Here is a 16,860-nt window from a genome sequence, read left to right as displayed (position 1 = left end):
AGGGGCTTTTGACCTAGACCCGCTTATTGACCTTCTACAGTGTCATGGCGGTCCAGATTTCCATGATATGACTTTTGTAACTGTATAATGGGCCTGTGGCCCCTTTGTTGAATAAGCCAGTTATATAATAAAAATCTAGCAATATTTCAGCAATGTCACGACAGTGTAACCAGATATGGGCTCCACATATTGCCGCGACGAATGGACGCTTTAACCCCAGAATACCAAAACACTGAAACAGGGAACTGAAACAGCTTCAGTAAAAGAGTGAGTGAGTATGGTTTACGCAGCTTTCAGCAATAGTCCAGCAACATCACGGCGGGTGACACCAGAAATGGGCTTCACACATTGTACCCATGTGGGGAATCGAACCTGGGTCTTCGGCGTGATGAGCCAACGCTTTACCAACTAGGCTACCTCACCGCCCCCTTCAGTAGAAGAGATCATCATTGATACAAACAGTAATCCACGGGTCCTGCTGATTTTACAGATGAGTGTCATATATATTGTATGACTCAGGAGGAGCGTGACTCTGTCGGACGATGCCCATTCATACAGTAACCTCTAATTTCCATTCAATGAAAATTAACAATACAGATGTGATACTCCAATAAATTATGAATTCGAATGATAAAGAGATTAATAACAGATAATGGACACACTATGGAGACATTAGAAGTCCAGATAATAATGGTGTTTATGGCTTTATCTTTATGGCCGGAGTCAAACTGAGACAATGGTTCTGACCACTGAGGTATTTGTGAACATGCACGCTGAGCTTGACGTTTATGGAAGAAGTCTCCCTCCCCCCAAAATAAAACAACACAAAAAAAACAGCCAAAAAAAATAATAAAAAAAAAATTAAAAAAAATAAAAAAAACAAACAAACAGCAAAACAATACAAACAAAACAACCCCCAACCACCACCCAAAAAACAAACAAAACAAAAGACAAACACAACAAAAAAACATTGTGTGAAATTTACAGGATCTTGATCTTCAATTGATCTTCAGTAACCCATGATTGTCGTAAGAGGTGACTAACGGGGTCGAGTGGTCAGACTCGCTGACTTGGTTGACACATGTCATCGTATCCCAATTGCGTAGATCGATGTTCATGTTGTTGATTACTGTATTTTCTGGTCCAGACTTGATTATTTACAGACCGCCGCTGGAATCTTGCTGAGAATCTTGCTGAGTGCGGCGTACAACTAAACTCACTTACACAAAATTGGGGCATTTTGGTTTCGACGGCGTGTGTCTTAACTTGAACTTTATTTAGATATAACTGAAATTGGGCATTTGCTCTTCATGTTGGCAAGTCTATATCGAAGCATTAAGTATGGAATATTAACAAAACTACAGGAAAAGTCCAGAATGAAATTATTCATAGCTTTTTAAGGGTTGCATTTATCTAATATATGAAAGTGAAGACTCTTTGAACTTAGCTGTATTGCAGACAATGAAATGAAGAAACATAACTAGTAAGGCCAAACACGGTAAACAACATATTATCTTGGGTCACGCACATGATCTCTTCAAGTTCGCAAAATCGGCCATTTTCACCTTTCATATTTAGAAGGTTTCTAATGTTTCTCGCCAACGTTTCGTCAAAACGTTTTTAAAACGTTAAAACAACTCCACAAAATTAGGTTTTAAAAACGTTTTTTTGAACGTTTTAAAAACCATACGGAAACGTTTTCAAAACGTTTTCAAGACGTTTCTGTGTTAGCTGGGACATTTCAGGTCAGGTAACAATGACCGTTATCCTATCTCGTCCTCCGGACAAAGAAAACACAGATTCAAGTCATGTAAAACGTCGTTTGTAGGTGACAGGAGATTACATGAGATACTATAGTATGTAGGCGTTATGTCCACACGTCACCGACGAGCTGAAGGGACGTTTGACAGTGACAAATGTCCGTGTTTCTGGAGATACTGTTCACGGTAGGATCTGTCAGCCGGAATCCATGAAGCGTCTGGTGCAAGGGACATCTTGATTCTCTGAAATACAAGAAGTAACATTACATAACAGAGTGAGTGGGTGAGTGGGTGGGTGAGTGAGTGAGTGAGTGGATGGATGGATGGAAGGCTGGGTGGCTAGGTGAGTGAGTGAGTGGATGGATGGATGGGTGGGTGGGTGACTGGGTTTTTAGTGAGTGAGTGAGTTAATGAGTGAGTGAGTGAGTATAGTTTTACGCCGCTTTTAGCAATTTCTTTGATTTCTTGGGCATAAAATTATGTTTAATGTTTTTGCGATAAAAAATATTGATCAGTTACATAATTAGTGGGTAATGGTTGTATCAAGATCACAAATATTAACATTTAATTACCTGTAAAAGGCTTCCTTTGGCTCTGTAGACAGCCACAGGTATCATTAAGATTACAGGTATCATCGGAAGGACTGCGATGATCCAGCCAATCACCGTCGAGTAATGGGGGTACACGTACTTGCCGTACGTTGGTGGTTGGTACTGTATGAAGGTGAAGATGAGCGTTGTCTGGAAAATTGAATCAGATTATTATTATCATCATGTTTTACAGATTAAGATGAAAATGCAGCAGAGAGAATGCCTAGTCGAACCCACCAAGAACTTTCCGGAGAATGTGTAGACCCCCCAACACTGCAGCCTTCTGCATTACCCAGAGTACCAGAAGGGCTGTGCTCCCGGTGGAAAACCCGGGCACTCTCCTGATGAGGAGGTACCAAACCAAGGGCACCGAGAACAACGGGGAGCCTGGCGACAGTGTACTTGGAATGCAAGTGAGACATTTCAAAGGCGAGGTCTGCATATCTAGCATGCTTTTCATGAATCTTGCCAATCACGTTGCTGTCAAAGGGACAGAAAATTCTGTGATATAAATAAATTCATATTATTATTATTCTCCTACACTGATAGGTGTATATGTAGGTAACGTTTTCATGAAATTTAAATTCAAAACGTTAACATAATGACGAATCAGTTTGTAAGTGGTTGAGTGAGTGAGTTTAGTTTACATATTCGTAAATCAACGTGTGGTGTGGTTTCCCCTCAGTGAGTGAGTGAGTGAGTATGGTTTTACGCCGCTTTTAGCAATATTCCAGCAATATCACGGCGGGGGACACCAGAAATGGGCTTAACACATTGTGCCCATGTAGGGAATCGAACCCGGGCCTTCGGCGTGACGAGCCAACGCTTTAACCACTAGGCTACCCCACCGCCCCTATCATCTAAGCAAATGTCCCAGTACTTCTGTTGATCATGCACATGAGGCCCATTAGAAATACCATGATATATCATGTATTATAAATGTGCATCTTTTTTAGTTAGATACCTATACGCTATAGATTATAGAGATCGATAATCGTTAACAATATATCGACCGACTATCGATATATACCGGAAACGTAACTTTGAGCAAAAATGCCAAAACTATCTGACAGAAAAGAACATATTTCACCTCACTGGTGAGTGGTGACATGTTCATGCATGGATTATTAACAAAACAGTTCCTGCATAGAGTCCTTAATTTGCATTAAAAAAATTAAAACTTGTTTTCTATCACAAAAGTTAATGTACGATATCATCGATCACACACTTTTCATATCAATAACCTTTAATAATGTTTCCTATCGACGATATTTCCGATTATTGATCAGTTTAACCAGCCCTAGGAAAAGGTATTTTCACTCTTTTCAGCGTGGATTATGGACCTGAAGACCTTGTGCGGAATAAATGATGGAATTATTCCTCATTAGCATAATATTATACATATTGCAAATTTGTACAAAGTCACCTTGGACTGACTGACTGAGTTCGGTTTTACGCAGCAATATCACGGCGGGGGACACCAGAAATGGGCTTCACTCATTGTACCCATGTGGGGATTCGAACCCGGGTCTTCGGCTTGACGAGCGGACGCTTTAACCACTAGACTACCCCACCGCCCCAGTCACCTTGGATCACAGGCTTGCTCATAATTAGTTGTTATGTTTCACTATGTTTTTATTTTCTTTGCATTTCCGTACTCGGCAATTATGCAGCTATGTGGCGGCAGTCAGAGAGGAATGGACAATTTGGAACAGACAATCCAGTGATTGACACCTTGAGCGTCAACCAAGTCAGAGAACCTGACAACCCGGGGGCGGTGGGGTAGTATAGTGGTTAAAGCGTTAGCACGTCACGCTGAAGACCCGGGTTCGATTCCCAACATGGGTACAATGTGTGAAGCCCATTTGTGGCGTCCCCCGCCGTGATATTGCTGGAATAAAAAAAGGCGACGTAAAACCATATTTACTCACTCACCTGACCCCCCGATACTGTCAGTCACCTCTGACGACAAACATGGTTTGCTGAGACCAATCCATTGTATTTTTAGAATGCCACATTTACAGTGGGCTTAAAGGACAATACTATCTACTCCTTTGCATCTGTATAGTACAGCTTTGGTTCATAATTATAAGAATCGTCGAAGGAGAGATAACCTGCCTTGATGATAATAATAATAATAATAGTGCATATTTATAACGCGCACATATCCACGCTCAGAAGCATGCTCTTGGCGCTACATAAGTACCTTAAATTAAATACATTATATATACAAAGCAAGAAAACTACAATGAATAGGTGCATAATACATAAACAATAAAGGCTATTGAGGATAATATTTAGCAAAGAGGTAGGTTTTGAAATTTGATTTAAAAGAGTCCAGAGATTCAGAGTGTTTGAGGTCAAATGGGATAGAGTTCCACAAGACAGGGGAAGTGTAGGAGAAAGTTCTGTATCCAAAGGTTTTAAGTTTGTAGTTCGGCACTGTCAGATGATCCACTGAGACACATTACATTGGCCGAAAAGGGCAAGATAGTGCTGAAATTATATGAATAGATGAAAACAAGCCTTCACAAAAAGACAAGCATTCCCTACCCGACTTGTAGCAGCAGCAGTTAGGAAACGTCCCGAACTCTTTACGACATACGAGAACCGGACTATCTGACTTGGTACAATTGTTAGATTGTGGATCATCTTACTCGATGGCGTTGAGCATTGCTAAAACGAACTAATCACTGGTTTGTCTGGACCAGGCTTGATCTGTTTGCAGACAGTCGTCGGTTAGTAAGACTAACAGATGAGTGATACTTTAAGCAACAAACATATCTAACCAGAAGCATGGCGGGTGTAACATAACACCACGTGATCTTGAAGAACAGAGGAACTTGTCTGCCAATCATCATCTCAATGTCGTCATTGAAACGACGAATTCCTGGAAAGTATAAACAAAGGTGTAAAAGTCTATAAAAACATGTACAAATGTCTGTAATACCTAGTTTTTGAAAAACAAATCTTCCTTAAAATCAGTCCTAAATGTTGTAAATCACGAGTAATGTTTAATCGTCAATCGTGATATTACAGTTATGGGAATGGCTTATGGCCTTTGCCAGTGTGTAATGTGCTCACCTTGGGCTAACAAATTTCTAGTTTACCTCATACATGATAATTAGAATTATAATGATTGGATGTCTCCGTAATAATTTTAGTCGTAGGTTTCTGATCAAGGAAGAATCACGATAAAATAATGGTCTTTCAAAGACACATTGTGTTTGGTAAGATATGTGATTAAAGATAGTTAAATGAATATAATTAGGTAACATTCAATCTTCCACTGCTCTAAACAATCTAAAAGTACTTCTTTTTTAGACAAAAGGGTCATTTCGTACCATAGATCCATGCAACTGTGACACACTCCACTAAACCCGTGAAGATGAGGAAAATGGCAACAAGGTACCAGTCCAATAACTGAAAGACGTACACTCCGCCCTGAAAATGACATTTCCAAATTGTCTTAAAAAATCGTCAAGAAACGAAACGCACAGGCCAAAATTAAGGAAATGTATTACACGTATTTAAGTGTACATCGTCGATTACGCTTGGCACAACCATCGTTTTCATTTTATTTTATGACAAACGTTTACAAACACACTCTGCGATGCGTTTGCGCGCGACACACAACAACCATGACATGATGAACGGGAGTCAAACAGGAATTATCTTAATGACGATTGCTGTCAAAATATATCGAAAACACAAAATTTGCTTAACCCTTAGAGTGAGTGAGTTTAGTTTTACGGCGCACTCAGTAATATTCCAGCTCTATGACTCGATAAATAATCGAGTTTGTATCAGACAATACAGTGATCAACAGCATGGAAATCAATTGGGATCAGCGAGCCTGACCACCCGATCCCGTTAGTCGCCTCTTACGACAAGCATGGGTTACTGAAGATCAGTTGTAACCTGGATTCTCACGGGTCACTTAACCCTTGGAAAAGAATGGAACGATAGTATATAGTATAATACTTTAATACAGAAAGTTAGTGCAAATACTTTCTTTGTATCATTATGTAAATTTGCCGTCTGTAAGGCAGCTATAACGGTTATCAACTTAACGCCATTTATAAAAGTTTTAGGTTTGTGTTCGCGTTACAGATATAAGGATGTATGATGATATGTTTAACATAGGTATGATGAGACGTTTTACACAGGTATGACGAGATGACCAGCACAGGTATGACGAGAACAAATACTGATACTAACCTCAGTGGTCATCACAAGTCCAAGTAAGAATGACACTACACAGTAAACGCCATTCACAAGTAACCGCCATCTCAGTAGGACTGGGTACTGATCCAAGATGGCAGTTACAACTGTCTCAACCATCGAGAACTGAAAAGTAAGTATGATTCGTCTATACATGAAATATATAATTTTGATAACATATTTTCATATTTGTACCTGCAGTTAATAGTCAGCAGTCGACTGTGTGGCCTCTATTCATTGTTATACTAATACCGATACTAACATTCTACTATTTAGTGCAGGGGCTTATGTATTTAATTACCCAGACAATAGTGTCAGTGTGTCAATTCTGACTGTACTGGTAGGCCTGATTTGGCACTTGTGCACGACTATATGATAGTCACATTAACCTTACCTGGGTACTATTATTACTACATAACTATGTCATGGTAGTATATTTTATGATATGGGAGAATACATTAATTGAATTAAATGGTTTCCATTAATATAGGCCAATACTTACAATGTTGGTGTCCGATGAAGGAAAGGCAATATTTGATTAATTTAAATGATTATGTCATATTTTATGTCACCAAATTGAAATTAGAAGCATATTATGGGGTTATCTCTATGCCATACATCATAAGCTGCCTTTTGATATGCTACATGACTATGTTGTGAGAGGTTTATGAAAACATGTTTTTCTCGAAATGGTGTCCCAAGCAATTTTGGAAACTCATATTCAATCACCCCACAATGACACTTATAGCAAGCAGAAAAAATGGAACCATGTTTTTCCTGAATCCATACACAATGGTGCTTACAATTAGTATTGGTTCCAAAAATTAACATGAAATTCCCACGGAATTACACAAGCCCCTGCACTAATTAAAAGGCAGGGGGAGATGCATAGCTTATATCGAAACTGCTGGAGATCAGAATCCATCTAAACCCTACGCTATCATAATCGTAATCTATATACTAAAAGCATGTAGAAATAGTGAGGCAATATGGAACTGAGATGAAAGAAGAGATTTAAGGCCTTTAGGATTCTGAGTTTACTGTTTATCTATTCGGAATAGAAACGAAAGTATACAGAGTTGATATTGATGTCCTTACCATCGAGTCTAATGCAAGGAAGATGAGCATGATGAAGAACAAAAAACTCCACACTTGAGGAAGCGGAAGTTGTGCAAGGGCTTCTGGGTAAATAACAAAGCCCAACCCAGGTCCTGTCACAGAAAATGAATCATATACAAATGTACTCATTTGACGTAAATGCATGAGTCTATTGTCGTTGCCTTTATCATTTTATACATGGGTAACTTAATAGAAACATGTAAATTAGGTTCTCTTGCTTGTATTGTGTTCTTTCAACTGTAAAGGGATGTGACGTTTGCATGTAGCTTTAAGTCGCGTTTGCTGTTTGACCAAGGTTGGTATATTGAGTACAATTTGGCATATTGAGTACGCCTTGAGTACAACATGGTATATTGAGTACACCTTGGCATATTGAGTACAACTTGGTGTACAATTGGTATATTGAGTACATGGTATATTGAGTACAACTTGGCATATTATACAACATGGAGTACAACATGGTATATGAGTACAACTTGAGCATACTTGGCAGTACAACATGGTATATTGAGGTACAACATGGTATATTGGCATATTGGCATATTGAGTACAACATGGTATATGGTACAACTTGACATAGTACAACTTGGTATATTGAGTACAACTTGGTATATTGAGTACAACTTGGCATATTGAGTACAACATGGTATATTGAGTACAACTTGGCATATTGAGTACAACATGGTATATTGAGTACAACTTGGCATATTGAGTACAACTTGGTATATTGAGTACAACTTGGCATATTGAGTACAACTTGGTATATTTGGTACACCTTGGCATATTGAGTACAACATGGTATATTGAGTACAACTTGACATATTGAGTACAACATGGTGAGTACAATTGGCATATTGAGTACAACAACTTGGCATATTGAATACAACTTGGCATATTGGCACAGTACAACATGGCACAGAGAGTGCCATAAAATTGCTGGAATATTGCTGAAAGCGGCGTAAAACTAAACTCACTCACTCACTCACTTGGCTTGACTGGAACGGTATAGTAAAATCATGGCAAGTATGAAGGATAACAACCTGACGAAACAACATCCGTTATTGGCACTTGGGCCTCGTGGGCCATGAATCCCAGGACAGAGAAGACCACGAGACCAGCAAACAAACTTGTTCCTTCGCACACAAACGTGAAAACAATCGCATTCCTGAAGTTAGAAGAAAAGAAAAACATTTTTGGGGATCTCCCTTAATGTTCAGATTTTCAGATATGTTGCTGGATGACGTAAAGAAACTTTGTAAGCATCGTGCTACGGAACTTCATTCGTTTTAAGCAGTTTAAAATGTCAAGAAAGATAACAATGTTTCTTCAGTATTAACATCCAAACATTTCTTATGAAAAACAACAGTGTTTCTTTACCTGCTCAAAACTCGAAAAGAACAAAGTTCACTTGTGCCAATCAATTGATGTCCCATTGTTTACAACTGTTCTACACAGCAAACTCAAGAAATAACTATTGATTGATTGATGGACCCCCGAAAATACAGGACAAAATGTCAAGAAAGAAAGCACATGTTTACTTTCATGAAATTAACTGACTCCAAGAAAACAATATGTGAAATGATGGACTTCCTAATAGAAACCGAATGTGTGAAATTTAGGCAGGTAAAATTTAGACGAAGTAGCCGACCCCACTGTCAGTAAAGGTGGTCTCCTTCACGCTGATGTGCTTCCTTGAAAATACAGAATTCAAATGTTAAGTGAAACTTTGAAAAAAACCGTTTCTGGTATTCATGTAGCGGGCATTTCTAAATTTGAAGCATCAGTGACCACAATTAGATCGTGTGTAAGCTCCTATTTGACGTGTACAATATGGCAAGGTGGATATTTGACTTGCCTTTGCGTGTGTTTTAACGATATTTCATTGTGATTCATGAACACATTCTCAAGACGAAGTTGAAATTGTGCAATGGGCTGTATTACATTTATTTGGTGATTTTATAACACTTCGATGTTTTTGGGGACATACATTTGTACTGAGTTGCAGGTAAACATTTATCTAAACTCATTCTGTTGAAAAGACGTTTCTTTGGGAAACATTGAGTTTCTTAATGCTTTTCCTGGTGCTTTGAACATTCTTATAGTCCTCATCAAATACGCAAAGGTTCTTAATCGTCAGGAAAAAATGTCTTTGAAAATATAAATTAAGGAAATAACGAACATAGTCTTTGATCAGTAAATAATATACCTATAAACATTTCAACCATCACTGGAAATCTCCATTATAATACAATATTCTCTTTCTGAAAGAGTCTGCACAAAATGTTGACGCCAAAGTTTATACAGCCGGTCACAGGTGGGCTCGATCCCGTCACCTCAAGCTGGCTGGATCACAAGCCTGGCGCCTTAGACAGCTATTTGTAGTAATGATTCATTGCCCTGGACAGCCTGGTATTACCTGAGACAGTTGGTGTTGAACTTGGTGTAGCTGGCCATGGTGATGATGCAGCCCCAGGCCGGACCCAGAGAGTAGAACACCTGGAGACAGGCTTCCAACCACACCTGAAATATAAAGACACATGTCATCCCTGACGTCATTGATGGACCCAGGGAGAGGACCCCTGGCGATAGGCTTCCAAGCACACCTGAAGTTAACACGGAAACATTACCTTGCGTAACACGTGTTAGATTTGGTATTTCACTTTCCTTGTGAAAACATTTTAAGTTGCAGCTAAGCTGGTTGAAACGCATTCTGCGAAGAAGCTAAACCAACACCATCACTATATTAGTTACTGGATAGTTACTACAACTACGGTTGTAACGAAATCATAGGGACTATTCATTTAGGGCCGTTATAACCATCGCTCGTTGTCCCAAATTACAGTAAGACAACGTTGTGTCGAAGTCAAAAGGTTCTAAGTAATTGTTAGCGTTATCCGACTTTCGATACGACCCTACAAGTGGAATACGACATGAACAAGCTCTTACCTCGAGAAAGTCGTATGTTCGACACATCAAGTCTACACACAACGGCGTTCTACTTTTTGTAAAGGAAATTATAGAATTCGTGCGTTACGACTACATCTCATTGCAGGTGTGTTCACGGATGATGGACGACCCTATGTGTGCAAAGTATTGACGATGTGTTACTTGGTACAAGATGATTTACCTGTATCTCCAGGAGTTTATTGAAGTCGGGAGTGATGTAAAACAGAGCTCCGTCTGTTCCCCCAGGTAGAGTCAGGCCGCGCACCAGCAGGACAATCAGGATGATGTACGGAAATGTAGCTGTCACGTACACAGCCTGAACAAGACAATCAGAATGACATAGGGCACTGCAGCTGTCACGTACACAGCCTTAACAAGACAATCAGAATGACATAGGGCACTGTAGCTGTCACGTACACAGCCTGAACAAGACAATCAGAATGACATAGGGCACTGTAGCTGTCACGTACACAAGCCTGAACAAGACAATCAGAATGACATAGGGCACGGTAGCTGTCACGTACACAGCATTAACAAGACAATCAGAATGACATAGGGCACGGTAGCTGTCACGTACACAGCCTGAACAAGACAATCAGAATGACATAGGGCACGGTAGCTGTCACGTACACAGCATTAACAAGACAATCAGAATGGACATGTAGGCACTGTAGCTGTCACGAATGACATAGGGCACTGTACTGTCACGTACACAGCCTGAACAAGACAATCAGAATGACATAGGGCACTGTAGCTGTCACGTACACAGCCTGAACAAGACAATCAGAATGACATAGCGCACGGTAGCTGTCACGTACACAGCATTACCAAGACAATCAGAATGACATAGGGCACTGTAGCTGTCACGTACACAGCCTGAACAAGACAATCAGAATGACATAGGGCACTGTAGCTGTCACGTACACAGCCTGAACAAGACAATCAGAATGACATAGGGCACTGTAGCTGTCACGTACACAGCCTGAACAAGACAATCAGAATGACATAGGGCACTGTAGCTGTCACGTACACAGCATTAACAAGACAATCAGAATGACATAGGGCACTGTAGCTGTCACGTACACAGCCTTAACAAGACAATCAGAATGACATAGGGCACTGTAGCTGTCACGTACACAGCATTAACAAGACAATCAGAATGACATAGGGCACTGTAGCTGTCACGTACACAGCCTGAACAAGACAATCAGAATGACATAGGGCACGGTAGCTGTCACGTACACAGCCTGAACAGAACAATCAGAATGACATAGGGCAATGTAGCTGTCACGTACACAGCCCCAATACCCAAAGTGTCTAACAAGTTTATTATATCAGTAAGTGCGCCTTAAGTTGTGTTTGTGAGACATTTACATAAGAATATAGGGTCAATGACAATATCGCCTTTCAGATTACTACTACTACTTACTCCTTAAAAATTTATTTTTTAAGATTCAGTCATAAAATATACTCAAACCTTCATTTCAACACCAGAGCTTCTCAATTCCAAAATTACGGTTGTAGCTTAGAGTGAGTGAGTGAGTGAGTGGGTGGGTGGGTTGGTGGGTGATTGGATGAGTGAGTGAGTGAGTGAATGCGTTTTACACGGATTTTAGCATCGCTGCAGTAGCATCGTTAACGGGACTTTTGTGTGAGGGATCGAACCCTGTTCTTCGCTATGACGGACGAACACTGTTACCATTAGGCCACTGCCGATTAGTTCGGAGCGCACGAGAATAATCCGAGTGTCTAACAAGTTTATTATATCAGTAAGTGCGCCTTAAGTTGTGTTTGTGAGACATTTACATAAGAATATAGGGTCAATGACAATATCGCCTTTCAGATTACTACTACTACTTACTCCTTAAAAATTTATTTTTTAAGATTCAGTCATAAATATACTCAAACCTTCATTTCAACACCAGAGCTTCTCAATTCCAAAATTACCGTTGTAGCTTAGAGTGAGTGAGTGAGTGAGTGAGTGAGTGGGTGGGTGGGTAGGTGGGTAGGTGGGTGATTGGATGAGTGAGTGAGTGAGTGAGTGAGTGCGTTTTACACGGATTTTAGCATCGCTGCAGTAGCATCGTTAACGGGACTTTTGTTACCATTAGGCCACTCCCGATTAGCTCGGAACGCACGAGAATAAATAATACGTCATCACGAGTATGCATTATTTTCACATTAGATCCTCAAAGTCGAATATCTTACCTTCCCCACAGATTTTACTCCTCTTGCGACACATATAAAGATTACAACCCAAGATGCAAAAAGACACAGTGCCAACTCCCATTTGATTGGTCCAAGGTGATGAATGCCAGTCGATATACCAAGAGCTTTGTACCTACAACCAGAAATTGTCTCCAAACATTCACCAATTAACAAAAATGATGACTTCTACTTGCATGTCCTTTGGCAGATAATGGAAGCAGGTAGACAGTACAATCGTTTGCACGGTACAATTGTTTCTTACATTCACTTCGCAATATATTCCTTGCATATTCACTAGCCCAATATGATTTTCGTACCACCAAGTATGACCTTCTGATGGAGATGTTACTAGAATGTGCTTGCTAACTGTTCCAACCAAAAGGGGAAACGTTCTCATGTTACCTCATCCGCTTCATGGGGCGGTGGGGTAGCCAAGTGGTTAAAGCGTCCGCTGGTCACACCGAAGACACAGGTTCGATTCTCTACATGGGTACAATGTGTGCAGCCCATGGTGTCCCCCATAGTGATATTGCTGGAATATTGCTAAAGGGGGGTTAAAACCAAACTCACTCACTCACTCATCCGCTTCATCACAGTATTTTGTATCATTTCACCCTATGGCTCCAGTTATAATAGGCTTACTGTCATGATCTTTGTAGATTAATTTGGCATTTTTAGTACAGGTTTGAGAAACTAACAGCAATACAGTCAGTCAGTTGCCAACAATGTGCAGCATGGCAGTGAATGTAACAATAACTACTTACACGCTATGGGTGGGATATATTGCCCGAAGGAATATTTATTCGTAGAAAAAGGTTTTTATAAATTCAGAATCAAGACAGATACCTTCTGTGACTTAATCAAATCATGTACCTGATACCAAAATTATGGTTAAATGATCATTGTATTCTATACATATTCTGAAATCCAAAATCACAATTAGAACCCCAAGTTTTTGTTTGGACGCAGAACACATTGAATAATATCGATCAGGGAAGTTTGGCATCATTTGAAATGATTACACATAAAGTGAACCTTCAAACGCAAGATGCTTGCACCTACTGCCAGAATTCCTCTGCTGCTGTGTGAGACAGAGAGTCGTTGTTCCACCGGCTGCCATCAACCTGAGAGTCATTACTGTATGATGTTGTCACAGAGTTGAACGTTGTATTTAATTGCTCAGTCCAGTTGACCTTTGTACAATTTAACACTACAGAAACAAGCATTCTTTCTGAGTAAAAACACGATGTACTATGTTTTGATGAAATTTACTGTAATGTCGAGAGATACTGAATGGAACGACAAAGCCTGATAACACTGACACAGTAGACTAATTAAAAATTAAAAATAAATAAAATTAAAATTAAAATTAATTAAAATTAAAATTAAAATTAAAATTAAAATTAAAATTAAATTAAAATCATTAACAAAAGATTAAAGTAAACGTGTACAAAATTGACAAAATTGAAATGCAATACAGAGGAAACACAAATCCAGTACAGCATAATACAAGTGCTTGGAATTACACAAACCTAATAATATTTGAACAATAATTATTGGATTGATAATTTGTTAATGAACTATGCCATAATTTCATTTTAAGAAACCATACCTCCTATGTTAACGCGCTTGACACATGCATCGGTGTTCCATACATTGTCGCAGACAGTCCAGGGTAAGATTGGCCTCAGTGTGTAGATGGCGAAGTATAACGACCAGGCACAGATGACAGTGAAATAAACCGTACAACCGAAACACATGATCAGCACACCAAAACCTACACCTGTCAATAGGCAAGGTACGTTTGGTCAATTTGACACAAAAGATTCTCTACTCAGCAAATACTATACGAATGTTAACATTTAAGAGTGAGTGAGTGAGTTTAGTTTTACGCCGCACTCAGCAAAATTCAAGCTGTATGGTGGTGGTCTGTAAATAATCGAGTCTGGACCACACAATCCAGTGATCAACAGCAACAGCATGAGCATCGATCTGCACAATTGGTAATCAATGACATGTGTATACCAAGTAAGCGAGCCTGACCACGCGATCCCGTTAGTCGCCTCTTAGGACAAGCATGGTTTACTGAAGATCAATATTCTAACTCGGACCTTCACGGGTACATGCTTAAGAAATGATCTGGCTAATACATCTTGCACATGTAACAACAACACAGCGCATATGCTCGTTTATTTATTCATTTTTATTTATTTATTTCAGGTTATCATTGACCACTTAGTCTTGGTTCAGATACTGAATGAATAGTTACAAAACCTCACCTTTCAGCATTGGGCACATGCTCCAGATATGTAAAGGGCTCTTTGCCGAAAATTGTCCCAAGGCAACCTCAAGCAGGAACAAAGGAAGACCACACAGTACAAGACACACAATGAAAGGAATCAGGAATGCGCCTGTCGAAGAAGGAGATCGTCTCTAAAATCCAGTTTTAAGATTATTTATTATTCACCAGTTTTAATAATGAAAGAGTCAGACAATTTCCAGTAGTATAAAATATTAACAGACCCGTTTTCATACTAACAAGGCGTTTTGCTCAAGAGTCAATTGCACAATTCCTGATTTATTATGAGTATGTGTTTTTAAATGAAATTATATTTTCATAAAGCATTTGATTATGATACCAGTATAAACAGAACTCGTGTTCCACATGGTATAAGTGAACATAATATACTTTTTTTTTTAATTTGTGACCAAATCAATACACGTAGAGAAAAAATATGAGGGAACTCGTGGATTCTTGAAAGGGGATGTGGAAAGTTTTTTGTCGCTTCTATTCTCATGAAGAATATAATTGTACCGACCTCCTCCGTTTCGGTTACAGATGTAGGGGAATCTCCACACGTTGCCCAGGGAAACGCAGAAGCCTATTACAGACAGGAAGTAGTCGACCTCTGATGCCCATTGTCCTCTCTTGTTCACTTCCTCATCGTCGGGATTTTTGGAAAGAGTTACTACAACTAATTTCCCATCTTTATCGTCACTGGTTTGCTTCGACTCCATCTTTCAAAGGAGGACAAGTATGTTATATAACTGTTCAATAATGTTGACGATTATTTGATGCTTTAATTTATTTCAACAAGTTTCGCAACATTTTATTGCGTTAATCCATAGATATTATTGTCTGATGTGTAATTTTACACGTGAGTGACTCACACGCACGTGTTTAGGATGATGGGATTCGGAATCTGAGGGTCTGGAGGAATATTGTTGGTGTCTGCACATGACGAAGACCTTTAGATTTCAAACTATGCGCAGGAGGCAGACTTTTTTCCTTTCATGTTCGCCGATCTGGTCTTGCAACTGATTGGTGTTTGTTTAGTGGCTAATAATGAGGTTTCTGGATTGACTAGTCAACTGAGTAAATAGTGATCAATCAGGATTAATTATATTCAAATATATGAGTAGATATTCATCTACATTGACGGCGTTATCGAACACAATATCACGTCGTGGGACACCAGAAATTGGCTTCACACATTGTACTCATGTGAGGAATCGAACCCGGGTCTTCGTCGTGACGAGCGAACGCTTTAACCACTAGGCTACTTCACCGCTTCCATTTGGGATGTGTCTCTCTAAACCAGTCAAAGCCTGTCAATAGTTTCACTGACCATGTTGACAATGACAAAGCAAAGCATTGGACTTAATCATTATTTGAACAATTTTAATTCAACCATATATGAACACAGTGATAATCAATTTAGTCAATAATTATTTTATATGACCCTATGATCTATGTGGTCTTGACTTTGAGAAAAAATGTTTAGTTCAGGTAGCCGATCAGGAGATTGAAACGACTTAAATTGCTGAAGGAGACTGCATTTCGGTCTACAATAAGGTTGGGATGTTGGTTTGTTGTTTAACGCTGCACTCAGCAATATTCCAGCTATATAGTGGCGGTCTGTAAATTGGGATACGATGACACGTGTCAGCCAAGTTAGCAAGCCTGACCACCCGATCCCGTTAGTCGCCTCACAACAAGCATGGGTTACAGA

At 39.5% G+C, this 16,860-nt stretch overlaps 1 protein-coding gene across 1 annotated transcript; it reads right to left on the bottom strand.

Annotated features, from left to right (window-relative positions):
• Positions 1-1,880: 1,880 nt before the first annotated feature.
• On the bottom strand, positions 1,881-15,865 carry LOC124266870 (sodium- and chloride-dependent glycine transporter 2-like). The gene is made up of 13 exons (XM_046701678.1): positions 15,667-15,865; positions 15,127-15,258; positions 14,460-14,630; positions 13,910-14,057; positions 12,848-12,980; positions 10,821-10,955; positions 10,110-10,213; positions 8,734-8,858; positions 7,673-7,785; positions 5,695-5,794; positions 5,140-5,240; positions 2,387-2,500; positions 1,881-2,003 (listed from the first exon to the last, which is right to left on the bottom strand). The coding sequence occupies exons 1-13, from the start codon at positions 15,863-15,865 to the stop codon at positions 1,881-1,883; spliced, it is 1,698 nt and encodes a 565-aa protein (XP_046557634.1).
• Positions 15,866-16,860: the final 995 nt, after the last annotated feature.

This window comes from Haliotis rubra, unplaced genomic scaffold (genome assembly GCF_003918875.1).
Source record: "Haliotis rubra isolate DU_JTF1 unplaced genomic scaffold, ASM391887v1 Scf1284, whole genome shotgun sequence".
Classification (NCBI taxonomy): domain Eukaryota; kingdom Metazoa; phylum Mollusca; class Gastropoda; order Lepetellida; family Haliotidae; genus Haliotis; species Haliotis rubra.
Note: the sequence above shows the minus strand (reverse complement) of the source record. Positions and strands in the feature narration are given on the sequence as shown.